Source organism: Nicotiana tabacum, chromosome 21 (assembly GCF_000715075.1).
Source record: "Nicotiana tabacum cultivar K326 chromosome 21, ASM71507v2, whole genome shotgun sequence".
NCBI classification, from domain to species: Eukaryota; Viridiplantae; Streptophyta; class Magnoliopsida; order Solanales; family Solanaceae; genus Nicotiana; species Nicotiana tabacum.
In genome coordinates this window covers 71460787-71485567 of record NC_134100.1, presented here as the reverse complement: position 1 = coordinate 71485567, position 24781 = coordinate 71460787, and the positions used below count along the sequence as shown (strand labels likewise).

General features: G+C 33.9%; 1 protein-coding gene across 4 annotated transcripts; it reads right to left on the bottom strand.

Moving 5' to 3' along the window:
• Positions 1 to 6171: 6171 nt before the first annotated feature.
• On the bottom strand, positions 6172 to 14249 carry LOC107784031 (diacylglycerol kinase 5). 4 transcript variants are annotated; one of them, XM_016605084.2, is made up of 14 exons: positions 14092 to 14249; positions 13815 to 13885; positions 11602 to 11788; positions 11347 to 11478; positions 11142 to 11270; positions 10670 to 10755; positions 9285 to 9408; positions 8850 to 8898; positions 8431 to 8513; positions 8080 to 8147; positions 7430 to 7504; positions 7223 to 7310; positions 6974 to 7090; positions 6172 to 6829 (listed from the first exon to the last, which is right to left on the bottom strand). In XM_016605084.2, exons 2-14 carry the CDS (start codon positions 13862 to 13864, stop codon positions 6506 to 6508), a joined length of 1512 nt encoding a protein of 503 aa, XP_016460570.2. In that variant the 5' UTR covers positions 13865 to 13885; positions 14092 to 14249; the 3' UTR covers positions 6172 to 6505. The 4 variants fall into 4 exon arrangements, with proteins under 4 accessions (XP_016460570.2, XP_016460571.2, XP_016460569.2 ...); XM_016605085.2 differs by having other exon boundaries at positions 13815 to 13888; positions 14092 to 14220; XM_016605083.2 differs by having other exon boundaries at positions 14007 to 14141.
• Between the last annotated feature and the right edge of the window lie 10532 nt (positions 14250 to 24781).

Here is a 24781-nt window from a genome sequence, read left to right as displayed (position 1 = left end):
TTAACAGATCTACAATTATGAGATCAGTTCTAATATGCTCAAGTGACATTCTTTGTTTCTGAACTTCCTCCTTGACGGTAAAGTACTTTAATTCCATATGTTTGGCACATATGGAGTACTTATCGTTCTTGGAGAAGAATATTGTTGCACAATTATCACAATAAATTTTCAGCGGCTTGGTAATGGTGTCGACAACCCCAAGTCTTGAAATAAAGTTTCGTAGCCATAATGCATGAATAATGGCTTCAAAACATGCCACAAATTCTGTTTCCATCGTGGATGTAGCAATGGCAGACTGTTTGGCACTCTTCCATGGTATTGCTCATTCGGCTAATTGGAACAAATAACCAAACGTGGACTTTCTAGTATCAATACATCCAGCGAAATCTGAATCCGAGTATCCAACAACTTCTAAATTCTTGGATCTCATGTACATGAGCATGTAATCCTTCGTTCCTTTCAGGTACCTCAAGACTTTCTTTGCATCTTTCCAGTGATCAATTCCTGGGTTACTCTGATATCTTCCTAGCATTTCGACCGCGAAACTAATATCCGGTCTTGTGCAAGTCTGAGTATACATTAGACTACAAACAATAGAATAGTAAGGAATTTATTCCATTTATTTTCGTTCTACATTATTCTTAGGGCATTGCATGAGACTAAATTTGCCCCCTTTTTGAATTGGAACAATTCCTACTGAATAATTGTTCAAATTAAATCTCTCTAGAACTCTTTCAATATAGCCTTTATGAGATAATCCCAATAATCCTTATGATATATCATGAAATATTTCTATTCCTATCACATAGGATGCCTCACCCATATCTTTCATTTCAAAATTCTTCGAGAGAAAATCTTTAGTCTCATGTAATGTGCCTAAATCATTAGCAGCAAGTAGAATATCGTCAACATATAGGACCAAAAATATAAACTTGCTCCCATTGATCTTTTGGTATATACACTGATCAACGGTATTTTCTACAAATTCAAAAAAAATTATGGTATCATTAAACTTTATATACCATTGTCGTGAGTCTTGTTTGAGTCCATATATTGACTTCTTCAGTTTATACACCATTTGACCTTTTTCCTTTAGTTTCGATACCCTCTGGTTGATCCATATAAACTTCCTCCCCGAGGTCTCCATTAATAAAGGTAGTTTTCACATCCATTTGGTGTAACTCTAAATCATAATGAGCCACCAAAGCCATAATAATTCTTAACGAGCCTTTCTTTGAGACCGGTGAAAAAGTTTCTTTATAATCAATGCCTCCTTTCTGAGTATAACCCTTGCCAACAAGTCTGGCTTTATATCATTCAATATTGCCATTTGAATCGCGTTTGGTCTTAAAGACCCATCTACACCCGATTCTTTTAGAACTTTCTGGCAATTCAACGAGATCCCAGACGTCATTGCATTCAATGTATTTTAACTCTTCATTCATGACATCAATCCATTTGTCAGACTCATTACTTTCTATGGCTTGTGAATATGAAATCGGATTTTTATTAAGACCAATGTCAAAATCTGACTCTTGCAAATAAACCACGTAATCATCTGAAATAGTCGATTTTCTAACTCTTTGAGATTTTCTTAATGGCATTTCTTGTGGTTCATTTGTGTCAGATATTTGTGAGTTAGTTTCTTCATGAAGTGTTTTATCCAAATGTTGCTATGTGTTGTCAAAGTGTTCTGCAACAACTGGAAGAATATTTGGTATTTGTGTGAAATACTACAACAAATTTGATTATTAGTGACGAATTATTTTGTCACTTAAACATCATATTTCGTCACAAAAGGACTTTTGTGACGAAAAACAAATTGTCAATAGTTCGTCCCTGTGAGAGGGTCACTAAAAGTATACAAAGACAACTTAGTGTTTCGTCACTAAATAAAACTATATTAACAACAATTTTTTTCCGTCCCCAGATGAATAGTTTTAGTGACAAGCTTGTTTGTCAGAAAAAGTAAAATAAAAATTGTAGCTGTTTGTCAGTTTTTGTCACTAAAAAAATTATTAACACCGACAAAATAATTTTGTCACTAACTATTTAGCTTAATTAGTGACGAAGTCAATTATCTCTAAAATTGTGCACATTTCGTAGTTGTACATGAGTGATTTTGTCACTAAAAATCATCTTTTACATACGAATAAATATTTTGTCCCTAAATGTATGAATTAGTGACAAATTTTCTTTTGTAAAAATGGTTTATAATTTTGTAGTTAAAACTTAATTTCGTCTACAAATTTTATTTTTGCCGACCAAATAAAATTATCACTATAATTTTTTATGATTAGTGACAATTGCACTTGTCATAAAATACAACTTTAAGTTGTGCTCGATAAAAGCAATTCTCAGACAAATATTATTTTTGGCACTAGATACATTCAATTTGTGACGAACTAATATAAACATGATTGTCTTGGAAGGCATAATATTATTGTTGCTGAAAAATAAGGTTTTACGGGTATAACATTTTGTCAATACTTACAAAATTTGATGTCATTTAAATTCGTAGTAGTTCTATTTATAATTAATATACCCAGTTTTCCATTAATTGATAATTGATCATTTTACAAAGTGGAAATAACATAATAAAACATGAAAGGTAACAATAAAAAAATTCATCCATGATCATATAATTCTAAACAATTAATATTATATTTGAGATAATATCTCATTACAAAATCCATAAATTAAAATACATAAATAAAGTAAAATCTATCCAAATGAAAGTCTAATCGGATTACAAGAATAATTATAATTGTAACGATCCGACTTGTCGTTTTAAGAATTTACGCCCCATTCAGTGACTTAAGGTCCCGAGCAACTTCGTAATATGTAGTATGACTTGCTTGTACGGCCGAGTTTGATTTTCGGAAGATTTGGAATTTAATTGACAGAACAACTTTTATTTTTGAAACTTAAATGAAAAGAGTTGACCGGAGTTTGAATTTTGAGCAAATGACTCTAGAATAGAATTTTGATGATTCCAATAGTTTCGTATGGTGATTTTAGACTTAGGCGTATGCTCGGATTTGGATTTGATTTTAGACTTAGGCGTATGCTCGGATTTGGATTTGATTTTAGACTTAGGCGTATGATTCCAATAGTTTCATAAATATATGGTTATATTCATCACTTAATTCTGATTTAAATGAAAGAAATTGGGGGTTTTGCAAAATCTTTCAAAAACGAAAAATTTAGATTTGGAGGCCGAGTTGTTATCGGAATTTGATAAAATTGGTATGGTTGAACTCATATCGAAATGGGTGTTCGAATTTCGTAAAATTTCTACCGGGTTCCGAGATACGGGCCTAGTGTTGACTTTGCTTGACTTTTTAAATGTAAAATTCTAAGTCGGCGTTTTAGTATCCGGAATTATTTCTGAATTTTAATTAAGTTATACAATTAAGTTGGATAGATTTGAGATGTCCGGAGGTTAATTCAAGCAAGAAGGTGATTTTGGAATATCGGCCTAACTTCAAAAAGGTAAGTATCTTACCTAACCTTGAGTGGGGGAATTACCCCTTAGGCATTGAGTCTTATATGGATATTGTTGATTATAGAGAACAATTGTGCATATCAATTTTCTTCCATGGCTACAGTAATCCATAAGGTGGCGCGCGCGCGCGCACACACACACACACACACACACACACACACACACACACACACACACACACACACACACACACACACACACACACACACACACACACACACATATATATATATATATATATATATATATATATATATATATATATATATGTTATCGAAGATTATCAATTCAAATCTCAGGTTCATGATAGCACATGCAAGCATAAACTTTAATTCATACCAGAATCTTGAACATGATAATCTTATATATAATCGTTATAGAAAACATACATGAAGCGGAAGCCATTATCCCGAAGTGGAAGCGTTAATTGAAATTGATTTCTCGCCCCTTGCCCTAACTTTACGTTACCGCCGCCTTTAGTGATGGGAAAGAAGAATAGAATATGTGCTAACCCTAATGAGTGGGGAGATGACCAATTTATAGAGTAATTGACTTAATCTGGTATGTCCATCAAGTAACCGATCGGACGGATGAGATTTGCTCAGTAATTAAATATTAATTACGGGTCTTAAACCTATTGGGCCACCCATATACGTAGGAAAATCTTACACATCAATCTTGGCATAGCAATTAAAATATTTTTAGGGAAACTACCAGTTATGTCCATTTATAAGTAGTTTATTATAAAAATTGGCCAATTCATAAAATATTACTAATATTAGCCAATTCAGTATTTGTAGCTAAAAAAATGTTAAATGTTTGCTTTCTTTTGATGAGTGTTATTAGAATAGATTGGGTATATCTTAAGGAGCTTGAATCTCAGTTTTGAGATGATTTGATGGAGTTTTGAGGTGGTTTGAATTGAAAATTCGAAGTTGAAGATGAATATGAAAAAAATAATGTGTGTATCACATTTGTATCAAATGTGTATCACGTGTATATTCATGTATACCTATGTGTAGGATACATGTGTGATATATGTTCGATACAAGTGTCACTGAAAAAATTTTCAAACTCGATTTTAACTACGAATTTTAATACCAAATCAGTCCAAATTGCCTTCAATCTCCCTCAAATTTTGTGTATTGACTCATCTATATGTTTTCAATGAATTTCAACCATACCCATTGAAAAGTATCCCTTTTTGCTTCGATTTTTGGAATCTTGTATATATATTTTTTTGTATTTCATCACCTTATTTCCTACCTCATCCATGAAATTTTCTTTCCGTCTTGCATCTAATGTTGCTGATCACGCTTAAAAATATGGAAGGAGATCTTTGTGTGTGATTGTTGGAGAGAAAAAATCTTATTTATTTGAGTTTTTTAATTTTTATATGTGTTTGGCTAGTTTTGGTAAATCTATGATTAATGGCTAGAGGTTAGTAAGTTGGAACTTATTTGGGACATTTATGCAAGATTTTCATATTTTTATTACACTATATTATAGACTAAATAGAGTATATTTAGTAGTATTTAATATAAATTCGGTGTCTTTTTTTTATTTTCTTTATATTTTGTATTAGGTTTATAGCCAATTAAAATATTTTTATTACGCTATATATTATGTAACAACATTTCACTAGCTTTTTTTTAGAACGATTTTTTATGTTACAACTTTGCAATCTATTAATTGTAGGAAATATCACTTTAATACAATTTGTAAGTTCTAACAAGAAACCTAAAAATGTAAAAGACTCTTGTAAATTTGGAATAAGAAAAATTAAAAGATAAAGTTGGGGACTTATAGCCTGTTTGGCCAAGTTGGAGAAATCAACTTATTTTGAGAAGTGTTTTTTTCAAAAGTGCTTTTGAAAAAAATACTTTTGCATAGAAGCAGTTTGTGTTTGGCTAATCACTCTGAAAAGCACTTTTCAGCAATTATTTATGTTTGGCCAAACTTTTCAAAAAGTTCTTTTAAGTATCAAATTACGAATAAGGACATGAATAGATTTACTTAATAGTTAATATTATAAGTAAATTAATAATCTTAAAAATTTATTATTACATGCAGTAATTAAATCTTTTCATTTTATTTAAGTAAAATATGAAAATAAAATTTAAAAGTACTTAAATCTTTTAATATAAGTTAAATATATTAAAAAATCATTCAACAAATATAAAAGCATTCACCCCTAAAGTCACTATATATTGAAAAGTTATCCTAAAAATAATAAAAAATATTTATACATTAATATCCTAAGTATTAGGTTTAACGATTATTTTGGTATATACTATATTTTGTTAAGGGTATTTTTGGTAAGAAGAAAAGTCAAAACTGCTTCTGCTTCTGCTTTTGGGGAGAAGCTATTTTTCTGCTTCTCAGAAATTGCTTCTGCTTCTTCCCAAAAGTACTTTTTTCCCACAAAAAAGCTTGGCCAAACACCTCAAGTTAGGGGGGAAAAGTGCTTTTGAGAGAAAAAAAAATATTGTTTCCACTTGAGAAACTTGGCCAAACATGCCATTAGTATTGTGCCATTTTGTCACACATTCCACCTTACTGTCTTTGGTCAACTCTACCACGTTTTGATTATCATTCCAATACGGGGTCTAAACGTCAAGCACATATCACACTGACTGTGACAACTGACACCAACATTTTGCTTCAAGCAAGTATAGCAAATCACCATTGCATAAGATATTATTATGAAAATCCAGGGCATTAAGTTGTTACGCATTACATAAAAGTGAGACTAGAAGCAAAGTGGAGAAGGTGTTACTGGAAGTTGTTGCTTACATGTGCACTCTAAGAACCTGGTAATATGCCAGTAATGTAAACTACTAACACTAGATATTCTTCCGAAGGCCTAAACCAACTAGTAATGTAAACGACGAGCGTGTGCATACCTCGACTATATTATCGGGTACTTGCTACCTTCTATCAGCGGAAGTATTGAATAACTCTACTCACCAAGACCTTCAAGAGTAAAACGCCTAACTAAAGATGTGTTATGTCAAAGCCATCTGGTATCCGGAAAGTGTCAGCTGCACCCAACTTTCTCCTCTCTTCTGAGTCGTCTTCAAAATCTTTTTCATGATTGTTGTCTTTCTCTTCCTCCTGAAAGTGATCTGAAGTAGGCGCATTGATACTTCTGGATTGGCAATGTGGACTGGCGAGCATGTTCACTTGACCAAAATGGGATATTTCTATGACCTCCGTGTCATCATCCGCGGGAAGACGTTGCTTCCATGGTTCCCCATCCATCCTCATAAATGTATGCTCACCTGCACCCTTCTGAAACTCAAACCGGATTCTCTTTGCCTACAGATATAAAATAGAGAACAACATTAGCTTCTCTGTATTATGAGCACTTATTAACCAAAGAACTTAACAAAATGCACCAGAGAAACACATTGAATTGATCAAACATATTTCCATCTTAAGAATTTTTCTTGATCAAACAACCTGTGCAAGGCGTGTTCCGTGCCCTCCTGGAGTAAACAAAATAAGTCCATGCCAAGCATCTCGGAAACCAACAACCTCAAGCAGACCATCATCAACATATGGAGGAGTAAGGTCCCTCTGTTAAAGTACAAACATAAAAGCAATACAGAAAATGTTTCAATAGAAGGATCCAGCCAACTTATCTTATTAACATATGGCATTCTTATATTAGATTCGGGCATAAGGTACTTAAAGAAAATAGAATCTGACCTCATGCAACTTCTTCTTGTTAGGTCTTCCCCAAGGATTAAGTCCTCCAGAAAAGCTGGGCAAATTAAGGCAGACAATAGACCTAATGCTGCACATACAACCATGAACTATTTGTGAAGATTACCAAAACTTATGTCATCTATTCACCTATTGGAGATTTAAAAGTAAAATGCAAATGGTGCAGGTTATAGAGCGCCATATTGCTACCTTCTAGGTATGTGGAGGTCTATCCATTCTCCTGGCCTTTTCATTATTTTGACATTTGCTAGCTGTCCCATGTTTCTGCAGAAAAAACGGATTCATTCAGTGTTTAGTTTGAAATGAAAGAGGCACTGTTAGTCTGTTACAACCTCATCCTCTTCACATACTAATGGAACACAGAACACAGATCGACAAACAAATATGAATAAATTCTTTGCAGTAGGTGACAAAGTGTTAAGATGCCAAGATCATAAATGTCTTGTTACATGACTATCTGACATCAAAGGCAAAATACAAAAGCATGAGAATGATATTGAGGATTCATAATGAGACTAAAATGCTGATACTATATCACAAAGTCCTAATAACATAGACTATGATATTTTGAAAAGTCCATTTCCTGGTATTTATTGCCATATAGTTCATTAAATATCTAAAATGTTTTGTCGCTAGGTCATGAGTAATGGTTTTATCTTCCTTCTTCTAGCACATGCAAAAAGAAACCTCTTGGAACTAACTATCACTAAAATTAATTCCAAATCATAATGATGTTCATACTAGCAGGGGAGAAAGGTAATGGAATGTGTTCAAACAAATAAAGAAAGACATGATACGGCCAGCGATATATACAGGTTAACCTTGACTAGAAGACTAACCTTGAAGATGGATGCACGAAAGAAGTGCAAAACCATCCTTGTTTACATACAAGCTTTCCATAAGTTCTCTAAGCAAATCGTAAACAAAGAGAAAGGACTATCAGAGAAGATTTCAAATAAAAGTAATTGAACAAATAGAAAACAAAAGGACCACCAGTAAGAAGCATAGATGAAAAGATAAAATTGAACAAACATCCACATGATCGGGATACCATTGGTGGCAGGGCTATCTTTAATTATATAGCCATATTTGACATGTCAAGAGACTTTGTAAGCTACTTCAGAACATAAAAACAAACCACAAGTAGGGAAATTTAAATGACACCATGTTCCAAATGACAGTAAGAGGACCTGATTAACTAACTGGTGTCTGAACTTTTCTGGATGTAGCTTCCTCTCGCTGTGAAATGCATATGAAACTTGAGCATCCATTCCTGCAAGTTATGGAAAAATGAAAAAAGTGAAAAAGATGAAAAGCTTCGACTCGAGAATGAAAAGAATACAACACTAGATAATGCAAAAATTAAGTTCTTGATAAAATCATGACACATTCAAATATGCAGTGCTTCTAGGGAATGTAGACCTCATGTATAGCTTTGCATTAGACAGAGAAGGGTGTCATAAACCAATTTGTCTGGATTGTTCAATAAACAGGCCAAATGTATACCACCCCATAGAATTCATTTAAGCTTCAAGTGCCAAAGTGGAGTACTTGAATACTACAATAACCAAAAAAAGATATATTTAAGATGAGGGATTAAAACACTTACCGATGCTGAAGTAGTTCCAAAATCCTCCTCGAAATATATGATGGCGTTCCTGAAAATAGGCATAATGCACCTTAAGGTAAAGCAATGCATGATAAGAGGGAGATAAATTCAAGCAGGTGAAATCAAATTAACTTATTCATTTCCTTAGCGAGAGTATCAGACATCTCAAGTAAAAGTTAGCAAGGTATAAGATCAACAAGTTATTTTTTAACCCAATCAATCAGATATCAGATGTATTCTAGCATCTAGAAAGGATGTTTAAGCTGGAACATCATTCTAGTTGTAAGATTTCATTTACTTAAGCACAAGAAGTAAATACTCATCACATTTCCAGTAGGCGACAGAAAGGGAAAATCTAGATACTCTCTGCTAGAATATATTTTTAGCTGATTTATACACTAAACAAAAGAAATAATGGACTGAACAGTTTGATACCTTGTTCAAAGTATCAGCTCGAGACACATGGTGAAAAGCATGCAATGAATGTGGTAGCTCAAGAGGTGTGATTGGAACACAAGAACCTTCTTTAGGAGCCTTCATTTTCATAAGAATACGCCAGCTGAAACGTAATAACAATCATGTCAGCCAAGTGAAGATTTTCAGGTTTACACAATGAAAAGTTGGTCTATGGCGAATGGGTCATCTTTATGCCAATAAACTTGCCCGTGCCTTGTAGAGAGCAAGAAATCCAGCCAACTAATAGAGGTAGCAAAAGTTGCAGTTTCATGTTATACAAACTAATATGTCAGAAAATGATAAGGCCTAATTTGCTTATCCAGATTTCGTTAAATATTTTCTTGCTAATATTATATTGATTTGCAAAAGCTTGCGCGCTGCTGGAAAATAACAACGGTTCTTTCAGATAAGCAGCATAATAAACAATCTCTAAATGCTTGAAACCGTGTCTTTTTTTCATGTAAGGTAAAAGCATAATCTCAATCATACTCTAAGATTCTGACCTAAATGATTAATCACTATCTGGACAGTTCACAATACTGGCTCAAATTTTCCTTCTCATTTTACTCCAAACTACAAATCTCAAGTGTAAGATGCAACTGGAATGGTTCAGTGGTAGAGATAGCAAAGTGATGCTTAAGTTAAATATGCAATAAAAGATGCACAAATTGTCGTGCTAAACGGCTTGAACATATTTAAAAACAAGTTCTTGATTTTATTTTGTAGGCACACAATCACGGATTTTCCTTCAAACAGCTTGCACATCAGTGTCAGTCAATGTAGAAAAGGTAAACCGTTGAAACCAGCTGTATTCAAAAAGCATAAGATAAATTTTCTCTGTTCACATATAATTACAGTAAAGTCATGATTTTAATAGAAACCACTCTTCAGGTTAATTAACACAAGATACTAGATGTCTACAAGTATATCATCCTGGTGGGATGTAGCAGGTATCTGATAGAATAGTTGAGGTGTGTGCAAGCTGGCCCAGACACGATGTTATTAAAATAAATCCATCCTGCTAGCTATAATGTTTAGATCAAGAATACCTAGGGATGGTGTCAATCTCTGCTAAGAGTTCTATTCATGATCTGATATTTTAAATCCAGAAATCAGGTTTTCTTCACTCTTAAAGCTGCCAGTAGAAACCCATAGCATTATTCAAATTAATGCAGTATAATATATGAGGAAGTATTGGACACTGTATGTAGTGAAGATTAATAGACAAAATGGTGTATTACAGGCCAAGACAAAGCAAATATTTACAGCAATAACTAAGGTATAATAACATCACTTATGTATTTGTTGACAAGCAGATATACAGAGAACCTTCAGATTCACCACTCAAGTAAAACCAAAATTACCTGTCAACTTTCATTTCTTTTCCATTTTTCACTTGATTCAGGAATGACTTCACGGACTGGCAATTAGTACCAGGATTCTTTTTCCCCTGCAATTATTAGACATATTCTCAAGCAGATGCAAAATTAAATGATACTACAACACCTACAAGAGTACTCTATAAAAGGAAAGTGACTAACATAGACATAAATAAATTAAGGATTTAAAGGCGGTATTGGAATTTTTATGCAAATATATATAGTTTGAGCCCTAACAATAGTGCAAGTGCACCCCCTGTTTACATGCTAGATCCGACTCTAAAGATAAAGGCCAATGTTCTGAAGTTAGACCAACACCTTTTTGATTTTATACTTGTAAAGAGTATTAGAATCACTGAAAATACAACAATTAAGTCAAGGGAGAACTATGGCAATGCTTATAGTATCATACTTAGAATAAGTTGTTCCATCAGATAATGTGATCTGAGTATCTTACCCATCCAAATGCAAAAGGTAGATTGTTTCCAGTTCCTAATGGCACAGTTGCAATTGGAGGTGGATGAGCCAATTTAAGATCTGAAACAACACCAAGAATCCACCCTGCTGTTCCATCCCCACCTGCTACCTGTGTGAGTGTGACTAAATAAATATACTTCAAACAAATAAAAGACAAGTAATACATACACACTTCAATTATTTACCAAACTCACAATGACTCTTAATCTCCTTTCAATTTCATGTGACAAGTTATCTCCATTTTGCTTATGCTTTTCTAAATTGGAGTAAAATTGGTGTAGAACCTTGTCAGGTGCCTTTTCACCCAAATCAAACACCTGAAAACAGTCATTCCAACCTTTGCATTTATACAACTTTCACAATTTTCCAACAATATATACAAGTTGAGTGACCCCATGTTCAATTAAAAACTACTGTAGTATCATATAACAGAGGTTTACCTGGTTTTTATTAAGAAGAGTACGGTATGTCAAAAGAAGTTGTCCTCCAAGTTGACCACCACTTTTCGAGTTGATGAATACAAGTACAGGACAAGAAGCTATGTCATAGTCATTCTGTATTTTTCTTTCTGGTATAAGTATGTAATCAGGAATGTAATAATCCTTCAAAAAGTCCTCAGCTTTATTACTGCAAAGAAGGGTCATATATGTGCTTTAAGAATTCAACTGTACGTAAATCGTCATAATGACTATGAAACAATAACAATTTCTACAAACTACATAAACGCCAACAAAGACAGTGCAGAATAGTGGAAATGGTTTCATTTCTATGGCCAATTTAAGTTTAAGGAGTTCATCCTTTATTCCTAACTTTTCTGCTTTTTAAAAAAAAAGTCTAATTTATTTAAATTCTAGGAAATTATATCTGCTTCTTGAGTTTTTTGCATAAACTTTCGTGTTAATTCAGCTAAGTACGGATTACTATAGGAAAAAATTGTAGTACTAACATATTTGATCTTCCTATTTTGTTAGGAATTATATACGGGAGAAATTAAAAAATAGCCAAATTTACAAGTGGTAATTGAAAAAAAGCTACAGTTTCAAAAGTAATCAAAATTTAGCCACTTTTCATGTAAAGATAAATCTAAACAAAAACACTGTTCAAAATATGAAAAATATTCCAACATAATATACTGGAGTTCCAGTATAATATACCGGTCCAGCATAATATGCTGGAAGTTCATACACATGTGCTTCAATCTCCAGTATATTATGCTGGAACTTTCCGCGTGTTGAAGTTCCAGCATAATATGCTGAAAGTTCATACACATGTGCACTAATCTCCAGTATATTATGCTGGACCGGTCCGTATTGCAGCAAAACAGTGGTTATTTTTCAATGATTTTGCAAACGTTGGCTATTTTTGAATTACCAGTCCGAAAACTGGCTAGCCCGTGATATTTTTACTTTATATACTGTCTTAGAAGTCCAGTTCTTGAGCTAAAGTCATACTCAACCAATCCTAAATTATATGATAAATCTTTTCATATGGAATATCATGATTTACACAAATAGCCACTTTTCGGGCCTTTTAATTAGAAATTGATCACTTTTAGGAATTAGAGCAATTGTCTGAAGTTCAACTGTGATCACCAGGTCTAAAGTTTAAAATTCAAAACTGTTAAGTAAGGTACAACTTACAAGTTTAAATTTGAAAAGGTGGTCAACTTCTAAATACAAGGTTGGCCACAAAAGTGGTCATCTGGTGTAAACAACACAAAAATGTCTCATGCACAGGTACTAATAATAAGATTTACTAATTTAAATACAAGTCAATTAACATCTTAAACTTCATCTAATTAAATTGTGTCTGGAAAAAGGATGGAGTATGTATCTATGGTTATTTTTCAAAAGTCATTGGTCCATATAGACTTATCACTCATGTATTATATTGGAGTTAGTTACTTTTGTAAGCATCTGCAAGCCAACCTTTTTCTAAATAAACATGAATGTTTTGTTCTTGTGTCAAACCTTTCATTTTCTTTTTATGATTTCCTTTAGTCCATTTGAAATCCTAATTAATTTAACGCCGCTTGCTTAATATTATTTAGATATAATGTCTTCATTCCTATATAGGTAATATATGGCACATGCATGGATCGTTTCGTTGCTACATAAAAGAACAAAAAGGGGTTCAATCACGAATAAACCAACAATATAGTTATTACATAAAGCTTTTTTTTATTAGTTTTATGTGGAAAAAGGAATTGTGTATATGTATGATTATGATCAAAATTAAAATTGATGCTGATCAAAAACAGCCAATGTCAATTACATCCCCTCCTCACCTCACTATCTTCCACAAATTGATGAAGTGGAAAGCAAAATATACTAGCAAATTAAAGGCAAAATTGTACTTCCTCCTCCCAAATGCTTTTTGTTCTCAGAGTTAATTTACTTTGACTAATAATACTTTGAAGTATTTTTGATTTACTATTTTAATATGAAAAAGTTTAAACTTCTAGATTTGATTCTGAATATTTGACTAATAAAAAAAAATATTCTATTATTTCTCTTAACTCTGAAGATTGGTCAAACTAATTAAAACCCAATAACCAAAAATTGACAAGATGGAGACAGATCATACAAAATGTACACATGCAATGGTAGTTCAGAAAATTAATTAATTAATTAGAGAGCATATATATATGCACCTTTTCTGGAAGAAATTGTGAAGTGATAACTTTGCAATATTCTTGACCATAGTTACGATCCTGTGGACTACCTGCTAATTTAGCAATATAAAATTATATATGTTTCAGAAACTCCACAAGAAGTTCTCAGATAGTGTGTAGAAGAAGCAACAAAGGAAGACGTAGAATCAGAGATAGAAGAAGATGCTTTACTTGGCCAGAAAAACAAATATGTTAATTACACGCAAAATTTGAAAAGAGAAAACCAAAGTTACTGAAAAACTTGCAAAGCTCATACAGTAAAGAATGAAGAAGTAATCTCCTAATTAAGGAAGACTTGAATGATCGTAATTCGTGTGATGATAAAAATATATATAAAGATAGGTAAAAGGAGAAGAAGGTTGAAAAATATATAAAGTGGATTATTAGCTGAAGGGAGTGATAAGCACATGCTGCACTTCTATAGGCCGTGGTAAAGCTTAAATAGAGAGGGACGGAAGTGAAAAGATGCATCCTATTTACGTCAATTAAACCTGTTAAAAACATTTACTATTTAAAACATAAGTGGATATTTCTTGTAACCCCTTAAAACTTTTGGATGAAATAAGATATACTATTAATTTAACATCATATTAGAACAACCAGAACTTTTAAATCCAAACCTTATAGTAAGTTATAATCAGTAATTATTAAAATGTATTTTGACATGTTTGGTCGGAAAAAAATACTAAGCAGTAAGCACCTTGTGAAGAGATGTGTTAAGACATAAGTAATTAAATAAATGAATGATGTATATATCCTTTAGCATAGTTGTTATATATGTTCACCACAGTGAGAATTTCAATGCCCTAAGTTGGTTAAAGAAGTGATCGCTCTTGTGAAGTTGCTACCTTTCTTAATTAACTACGTACTAAGTGGAGTTTTTGAATATTAATAACAATTTAATTAGTGATGATCCAAAAAGAAATTCCTAATGATAGCCTGGTTGACCAAGATTCTCCAAGGCCAAAATATTTTTTTTGTGTGTGTTTTCTTTTAAAAGTTGAAGTGTTTGGCCAATTTTTTAGAAAAGGTGTTTTTGAGTAGAAGCAGAAACAGTTTTGGAGAAGTAGAAAAAAATAGCTTCAACTCAAAAATACTTTTTTGAAAAGCATTCTTGAGTAAAATATATGTAAAAACACTTTCTAAAAGCCTGGTAAAAAATTAATTGTTGTTCAAGAGTGCTTTGCCAATTAATTAGCCAAACATATATTATTTTTCACCAAAAATACTTTTGAAAAAAATATTTTTAAGAAATTTCTTTTTAAAAAATAAGTTAATTTTAGAAGCGTGACTAAAGTAAACTCAATGAAAGTTATTACCAGGGGCGGTCTGATGGTAAGGCAACTCAAGCAACTGCTTGAGGCCCCATATCTATAGGGGCCCAAAATTTTCTAATATTAAATAGGTGCATGTGATAATTTTTTTAGAAAAATATCTAGTATATCAAAAAAAAAAAAAAGCACATTTTTCATGAAAAAGAAAATAAGAGATAATTTGGTAATAGAAATAGTTACTTTTGGGATTCAGCCCTAAACTTTAGGTGTGAATATGTTTCTTGCCTTCTTTATACACTATCATCATTATTATGAGGCCCATATTACTTTGATTACTTTATCTTTCTTTACAAGTCCACTATCTCATAAAACATTCCGTCAAGTAAGATAGCAAAAGGCAATTGCAACCATTTTTTGTCAAGCTATTGCACCAAAAATATTGAAGCAGCAAAAGTAATATCAAGTTATCTATGACTGTTTGTTAAACCAGGTTCAATTGTTCCGTACTTTTCTTATTACTTTGCATCTATAATTTATTATTTTTTGATATCTTTTGTTTGTAAGTATATGTATCATCTTTTTATTTATTTATTATGAATTGTAATATGTCAACAAGAAAATATGAAACTGCGTATTAAAAATGCCAAAAAATAGAAGAATTGGAACTGTAATACAATTCCAAAAAAGAGCGCTTGATAAATTTTTAGTGAACAATAAAAAATTTAAATTAAAAAAAAGGAAAAATATTGTGGTAGATGAACAAATCACTAATATAGTTGAGCTAGACGATAATGGAATCCAAGAAGAAGAAGAAATTGGTGAGTCACAGATTTTTTAGAAAATCAGGAAATCCTAAAAGAATTGAATAATAATTTCCTAAAAGAATTGAATAATAATCCTAGAAAGTGGAAACATATATAATCCTAGTCAAGAAATCGATTATAAATAAATTATTAATAATTTTACATCTCAAAAAATTAGAAAAATAAACTTTAAATAATATCTTACTAAATGAGTTTTTTAATACCGAAAAACTTAGGATCCCTCGTTAAAGTTTGGCTTTAGCCCCAAACACAATTGGGCCGCCGGGTGATTACACAATTCAAAGAAACTAGTACACGAGTTGTGTTTCCTTTTTCCTTTGGTAGGACTTTCGGTTTTGATTTTGATGTGTCTGCCGAATTGAGGCAAAACTTCTTTAACGGACAACGGCGTGAAATTGCGTGGAAAGTATCCTCTAAAGATCCAATGAGGATTGACAATTGACATCAATTGACAAATGATAGAAGATTCCTGTACGCGGTATAGTTCCCTTCTTTTTTGGAAACTACGCTTATGTCCATTTATAAAATATTACTAATATTAATCAAATATTATTAATATTAGCTAATTAGTTATTTGTAGCAAAAAAATATCAAATTTTTACTTTCTTTTGAGTGAGTATTATTAGAATAGATTGGGTACATCTTAAGGAGCTTGAATCTCAGTTTTGGGATGATTTAGTGAAGTTTTGAGGTGGTTTGAATTGAAAATTCGAAGTAAAAATTGAACATGAAAAAAATAATATGTGTATCACACTGTGTATCACATATATATCATATTTGTATTAATTGTGTATGACATGTATACTTGTGTGTGAGATACATGCGTGATACATGTTTGATACATGTGTCGCAGAAGCATTTTTTGAACTCGGTTTAATTACGAATTTTGATACAAAACCAGTCCAAATCACCTCCAATCTTCCTCAAATTTTGTATATTAACTTATCTATATGTTTTCAATGAATTTCAACTATACCCATTGAAAAAGTTCCTTTTTTGCTTAGATTTTTAGAATCCACTGAGTTTGTTGTTGTTGTTGTTGCTACCCGAGCTTATCTTATCTTGCAAGATCATTAGGACTGATGAGGCCAGATGAAGATCTCGGCCGGTGATTGCAGTAATGGCATTGCAACTATCATATTAGTCATCGCACCAGAAGTATCAGAAGGACCCTCGTTGTTGGAGTACGGAAGGTGGGGGAAGAAGCTGTGATGGTAAAAGGGTTGGTTCGCATCGTATGGAACTCCACAAGGATAGCGGAAACATGGGGAATTGGCCCGAAATTGATACAGAAATGGCTAGTTTTGGTAAGTATATGACTAATGACGAGAGGTTGGTAAGTTGAGATTTATTTGGGATATTTTTGTAAGTTTCCCTTCTTTTTTCTTTTTCTCCGAGGTTAAGTTTATCCAAAGATGGGATAATATTTTTTTCGCCAAACATCACTTTTACTTCTCATAATTACAAAAATGTATAAAATTTGTATATAACAGATATATAAATACATACAAAATATTACACCAAAATTCAATTATATGGTTGCTTTCCAAACATGCCCCTAGTGCTATAGGTTGGCAGTAATCTATTTGCACATAATTTTAACAAGTCTTTCCTCTAGTCAGAAATATCTTCGTATTTTATTAATTAGAATCATTGAATTTTTTTCTTTTGTTTGGGGGAGGGAGGGGGGAGGTGGTCACTAATTTGTACGAGTATAATATTAACTACATGTTGCACCAGCCCCCTCCCGCATTCGGATTATAGTGGGTATTGCCTATACAAATCCTTCCATTTTCTTAAAATGTATTTCCACCAATTTCAATTCTCCACTGGATAAAGGGTTGAAATTCTGTGAATAAAGCATAATAGACTTTTGTTGAAGTATCATGGTTTACAAGTATGGGCCCCTAAGCTAGTACTCTTCAATTTGAATCCGTCAAACTAGTGAAATTTCTTTGACAACTTTATTAGTTCAAAGATCAAAACCCCAACAAAGAAAAAACTAAATTGAAATACCGAAAAACAAAGAAAAGTTATATAATTTTTGCGACTTGCGAGGCTCATGAATTTTCAACAATCTCTTGGATCTATTTCCTTTCTGCAATCCAGAGCATGCTCCTTTCTAATTTACCTAGTGCATTCAGTTACATAGTAAGGTGCCAGTAACTCAATATTGGGGCATGTGGACAACATGAACTGATTAGTGCGTTTGGTTGTTTTCAGTTAAATATGTTAGGGATAAGTTATGTGCCTTTTATATTTTGATGATTTAACAAACTTCAAATGAGAGCTTGATACAAAGCCTCAAAGTGCTCAGTATAACAAGTCACAGGTCTGGCACAGATTCCAATGACATCAGTCAAATGAACATCAGAGGGAACAAATGACTATAAGTTACTCCGGTCATAGTACAAGTCAATTCTTTACAGCTGTTAAAGCTGCCGCACTATTACACTGCAAATGCAACAGTGCAACAATCACTTTTTGAAGCATGTTGTATATGGGATACTTGTTTATATCATCCCAATGACCTCACTTATATATTACCAACATGAGGCAAGGGATCACACACACTTGCAAACCCTAAAACATTAACTCTCTCTCAAGTATGCAGTCGCCTTCATTTCACTCCAAGGCTTGAAGAACAAAGTAGCAACAGAACAAAGGACCAGATCCTAACACTGAGTTCATCGTGTGTCCTTAGTATTGTTGTATCTTTGTTAATGTTATTTACTTTTAATTCCTACTCAGCTTAGTTATAAGCATCTCGTAGGATATCTTTGTAAACCATAAATCTTGTGTTTGTGTTTGACTAGAGTTAGTCAAAGTGATGAGCTTTGTAATAGAGTTATTACAAAGAGGCTTGCAATAGAGTTATTACAAGTAGGTAAGAGATTAAGAGCTTAATTCCTAGATTACAATAAGTTGTAATCTAAAGTTGCTCGGTTAGTGAAGTTGAAATCTTACGAGTGTAGGTCGTGGTTTTTAATCCCGTGAGCTGAGAGTTTTCCACGTAAAATATTGTTGTGTTATTTACTTACTGTTGTGTGTGTGTGTGTGTTCTGTGGGAACTGATAGAGAACCCGGTTCTCTATACAGTTTGGCGGACTCATATTTTACACCAATTGGTATCAGAGCATGTTCTTTCTATAGGGCTAACACCTAGAAAGGATCCACATGGCTGCTCCACCAAATTTTGAAGAAGGTCAATCAACCTATAGACCACCAAGATTCAATGGACAATACTATAGCTGATGAAAGACAAGAATGCATGGTTTTATCATGACTGAAGATTCAGAGCTTTGTGATGTCTTTTGTGATGGACCCTTCGTCCCTATGAAGACTATTGGCGGGACAGTAGTGACAGTCCCAAAGACAAGGAAGGAGTATAATGATACCGATCGCAAAGTAATGGTAGGCTAGAATCACGTATTTTAGTCATAATTTTCACTCTAGTTACTGTATTTTACTTGTATTTGAGCTTAAATGATAGTGAATTGTACTTATTTTATGTTTTATACCTTGCAGGAAATGATTCCAAGCTATTAAGATAATTTGGAGCTAATTTGAACAAGTTGGAACTTTGACGTCTGAGTAAAAATCCAAGAAATTAAGTCGAGATCACGTTTGGGGATCGAGGACCAAGTCTGAATATCAAAAAGTGAGAAAACAAAATTACTCTAAGAAAATTGCACTACCGCCCCACGCCATGCGTAACGGGGCGCACGGCGCTAGTGCAAAATTCCTGCAGAGTGAAAAATAATAAAGCAAAAGCAAATCAATTACATTAAACAAACGCTTAAGGAAACAATTCCAAATAATAAAGGTCGAATTTATAATTACACCCCCGAAGTCAACCAAAAGTCAACATAGGGCCCACGTCTCGGAATCCGATAAAAATTATAAAATTCGAATACCCATTCAACCACGAGTCCAACCATACCAAAATTAGTCGAATCCTATCACATCGGCCTTCAAATTCTCAAATTAAAGACTATGAAGTTTCTACATTTTTTTCCAAATTTTCATCTCAAAACACTAATTAAATGATGAAAATAATGGTATATTCATGTATATTAACCAGATCTGAGTTAGAATTACTTACCCCGATGAATTTCTTCAAAACCTCGCCATAAACCGAGCTCTCTAGGTCCAAAAAAAAAAAATGAGATAAAACCCTCATTTATTTGGTACCACATATGATCTCCCAAAGTGTTGATCGCACATTTTTTTGTGGTCCGCACTTCCAAGCTCCGCGGCTGTGATCCACATTGTGTGGCCGCACTTCAGCACCATATACACTACCAGGATTTAATAAATTGACCATAACTTTCTGTACAAATATCCAAATGATAAATGATTTAACTTTGTGGAAACTATACTCAAAGGGCTACAACGTTCATTTTTAGGTAATCTCCAAATTCCTTATATATTAAAAGATATAAGCTTCCGAAGCTAGACCATCAAACCTGCAGATTTCCCCTGCTGTGGTCCTCACTTTTCCTCTGTAGTCCGCACATGAGGCTTTGCCTCAGCACTCCAAAATGTGCCCCGCACTTCAACCGCTCCAGAACCTCATCAAAGTGCCGAAATGCCCAAACTTGTTCAAAACTCACCCGAAACACACCCGAACCACTCGGGACCCCGTCCGAATATACCAACAAGTCCCGTAATATAACAAGGACCTACTAGAGGTCTCAAATCACACCTAACAACATCAAAATCAGGAATCGCTCCCCAAATCGAACTTAATAAACTTTTAAACTTCCAACTTCTAAAACTCGTGTCGAACCATATCAAATCAACCCGAAATGAACTCAAATTTTGCATGCAAGTCCCAAATGATATAAAGAAGCTATTCAAATTTCCGGAACCATAATTCGAATCCGATATCATCAAAGTCAACGCTCGGTCAAACTTATGAACTTTCCAAACCTTCAAATTTCCAACTTTCGCCAATTAGTGCCGAAACCTTCTAGAAATGCCCAAATGCAAATCCGAGCATATGCCCAAGTACAAAATCACCATCCGGACATAACAGGACCATCAAAACTCTGATTTGAGGTCGAATACTAAAAATTCAAACTTTGTCAATTCTTCCAACTTAAAGTTTCAACTATGAAATTCATTCTTCCAACTAATTTCGAACCACCTGAAAATCACAACCGACACACACATCATAATAAATCATATGAAGTTACTCGAGACTTCAAATATCCGAATGAAATGCAAATACTCAAAACGATCGGTTGAGTCGTTACAAAGAAAAAGGGAATGGGGATGGAAGTGGGGAATTACTACCTCAAAGTTAATTGGTACCAGCTAGTACTACAGGGAGACAACAGAGGGACCTGCTCCCTCTTCCCAAGAGGAGAACTCTGCTCCTACTTGGGATGAAACTCCATGCTCCACTAAAAGGCCCCTGGATAGTACTGACCCTCTCATTTCTCCTCATCTAGATGCAGTTATGTTAGATTTTGTGATTCCTGAGATGAAGCCTTTGTTTGAAGAAGAGAATGATGAAAGTGAGTAGGATTATGATGATATTCCTATAGCACAGTTTATAGCTGCTAAAAGTGGTAGGGCAATCTCCAAAGAGCCCGTTCTTAGAAGACCCACTACTAGGCAGCAAAAGAAAGAAGCACTTGAAAATGCTTTGAAAAAGAATAAGGAGAAAAAGAAAAGAAGAAGATTGGTGAAAGGCGGAAAATTGGTGAATGGGGAGGATCTGCTTCCGGCCAATATTGTGAATGTTAAGGACGGAGAGGTGAATGAGGAACATGCTTCCCTTATTCGTAAATCCTCTAAGAAGTTTGTGATTGCGAAGTCCAAGAAAGGGTCGTCTGTGAAAAGTGTTGAGAAGAAGAAATCTCAGAAGAGAAAGGCAAGTGAGTGTGAGGAACCTGGTTCCTCCAAGAAAGCTAGGGTGGACGAAGTGTCTGAAGTTGACAGAAGAGAAAAGCTAAAGAAACAAAAAGTGATGTGGGGCAAAGTGTTTGATGCTAACATTCTTGACATGTCACGCATGAGACAGCTGGTTAAAATTTGCGAGTTTCAGAAGTGGAGTCATCTATTTACCGTTCAGAGTCCCAAAGTCTATGAAGAGGAAGTTCAGAGTTTCTACGCGGATCTATTCACTGTGGAAGACGAAAATATCTGCCTGAAGGTCAATGGAGTGGATTTTGTGATGGATGAAGCTGTATTGGGGAGTATCTTGGGTGTGCCCACTGAGGGGCTCTCGTCTATTGAAGGGATCTGTTCCTCTAACTTTAGGAAGGTCATTCTAAAGCATCGGGTTGTTCAGAGAGGGGAACGGGTGCACAAGAAGGTCTGCTTCCAGTATATCGGCTAATGTTTGAGGTGGTGAACAAGGTCATGCTCCCTTGCGCGGAAAGGCATTCCATACTTCAATAGCGGATCGGTTCGTCTTGGAAGCATTGGATGGATACACTATTATCAACTTGCCTGGAATCATGATTGAACATATGAAAAAAGGTGGCAGACTTCAAGGATGGGAACCATGGTTTGCCTTATGGGCTCCTGCTCACTAGAGTGTTTGAATAATTCAAACTTTCCTTGGTAAGAGCAGTTGTGCGAACTCGAAAGCAAACGTTCTCAATGACTACCTTGGAAGAGTGCGAGTGTATCAACAAGAAGGGGGGAGTTGGCAGCAGTTCTACGATTTCTCAGCTGATTGATACTCAGACTGTAGCTAACGAGGAAATACAGAGGTTGAAGGATAGGAATGCCATTCTTGAGGACAGCTTAGTCATGCCAAAGAAGAACCTGGTTCTAGCAGTGCACATGGTGCAAAGGTTGCTCGCTTGACAACTGAAAATGCAGACCTGGGGAAAAAGATTGAGAACCTGAAAGAGCAGCGGTCTGCAAATGCTCGAGTGTGCAAATGCTCGAGTGTGCGGTATGCAAATGCTCGAGTGTGCATCCCAATGACCTCACTTATATATTATCAACATGAAGCAAGCGATCACACGCACTTGCAAACCCTAAAATATAAACTCTCTCTCAAGTGTGCAGCCGCCTTCATTTCACTCCAAGGCTTGAAGAATAAAGTAGCAACGGAACAAATGACCAGATCCTAGCACTGAGTTCATCATGTGTCCTTAGTATTGTTGTATCTTTGTTAATGTTATTTACTTGTAATTCCTACTCATATTAGTTAGAAGCATCTCGTAGAAAATCTTTGTAAACCATAAACCTTGTGTTTGTGTTTGACTAGAGTTAGTCAAAGTGGTGAGCTTTGTAATAGAGTTATTACAAAGAGGCTTGCAATAAGTAGGTGAGGGATTAAGAGTTTAATTCCTATATTACAATAGGTTGTAATCTAAAGTTGCTCGGTTAGTGAAGTTGAAATCCTACGAGTGTAGGTCGTGGTTTTTAATTTCGTGAGCTGGGAATTCTCCACGTAAAATACTATTGTATTATTTACTTACTGTTGTGTGTGTTTATTCTGTGGGAATTGGTTCTCTATACAATTTGGTAGACTCTTAGTTTACATCAGTCAACAACCAATTTTTCTCTTTAATTAATCTGGAGCATATGAAGAATTCGTTAGTCTACCAATTTGTCTAAATTTTACCATCTTAGTTGCTTGCAGTCAAATTGTTCCTCTTTTGTTGACCCATCTATCAACATATTCTTTCATGTGCAGCCCTATTTTTATTAAGTTAGATAATTCATTCTTTAACGGAATAGTGCAATAACTAAGCATAATTTATATTGTAATATCAGGAGTTTAAATTCTGGTTATTTCTCAAACTTTGCCAAATTGGAGAAATAAAAGATTAATAACAGGAAATGAAGAACTATAGCCCCTATATATAATATATCACCCAGTCATCTTCCTTGAGGAGTGGGGGTGGGTGGGTGGGTGGGAGGGTGGTATAACAGAAGACGGCATGGCTTATGAGATATTTCCTTATTGGAGGAAATATATAAAAAAGTGCATTATTCCCTCGATACAATAACTTGGAGTTGATTTACGCCTAATATTCGGCCTTGACAAATTGCCTGTTATTTTTTTATTTTTATTTTCAAATTCTTGGACAAAGATCACTTTTAGTTCTCGGCTAAAATTATTTATATCAGATAACAGTAGAAGTGTATAAAATTTATATATATTTTATGTATAAGAAATATATATACTTATATTTCTTATACTTAATTAAAATATATAAAAAATATATATTTTTCAGTTATTAATTTACGAGCGACTATACAATATTATTTTTCCAATCTCTTTCCACTTTACCCTTGTGCTTCATTTCTTATGTTGCGAGAAGTACGATTCAATTTGGCCACTCTCCAATTGAAGGATTATTTGCACATAAATATCAAACTGTAATGACAAAATTGCTAGAAACTAGAGAATATGAAGTTGTAACTGAAATGGTCAAATAAATTAACGACGACCATCTCATCAGATCAATCTATTGCTTGAACATTCTTGATATATTCACGTTTCCTATTCGAATCATAAGCTAGAGAATTTGTCGTGCATAACATGCATCTTCTTTAACTTGCTCGGCCATTTGACCCATACTTTTCTTTTCAATTAACAGATTGTTTCACAAGATTGCCTCCAAAATAATTCAGATTAAGACCTTCTCGACGCTTATTGTTGTCTTTTCCTTTTTAAAAAAAATAAGAAAGTGACCAGATAGACACCTATAGTCGGGAAAAAAAAATGTAACTCGTGAATGCCTGATGCTGACATGACAAAGGAACTTCTCCACAAGTTAATTTCTAATGACCAACTAATTATCAATTAGAGACTCGGTAAAATCTACCTAAAAAATGACAATTAATTCTTCATTCTCCTGGAAAAATC

What these genes read in the sequence shown, in the direction of transcription:
- LOC107784031 (XM_016605084.2), bottom strand. Translation starts at nt 13,864, where the DNA reads ATGGTCAAGAATATTGCAAAGTTATCACTTCACAATTTCTTCCAGAAA. An exon ending in GAGCTGATACTTTGAACAAG is followed by an intron (nt 8,899 to 9,284) that starts GTATCAAACTGT and finishes GCCTATTTTCAG; the next exon opens with GAACGCCATCATATATTTCG. An exon ending in GACACCAGTTAGTTAATCAG is followed by an intron (nt 8,148 to 8,430) that starts GTCCTCTTACTG and finishes CGATTTGCTTAG; the next exon opens with AGAACTTATGGAAAGCTTGT.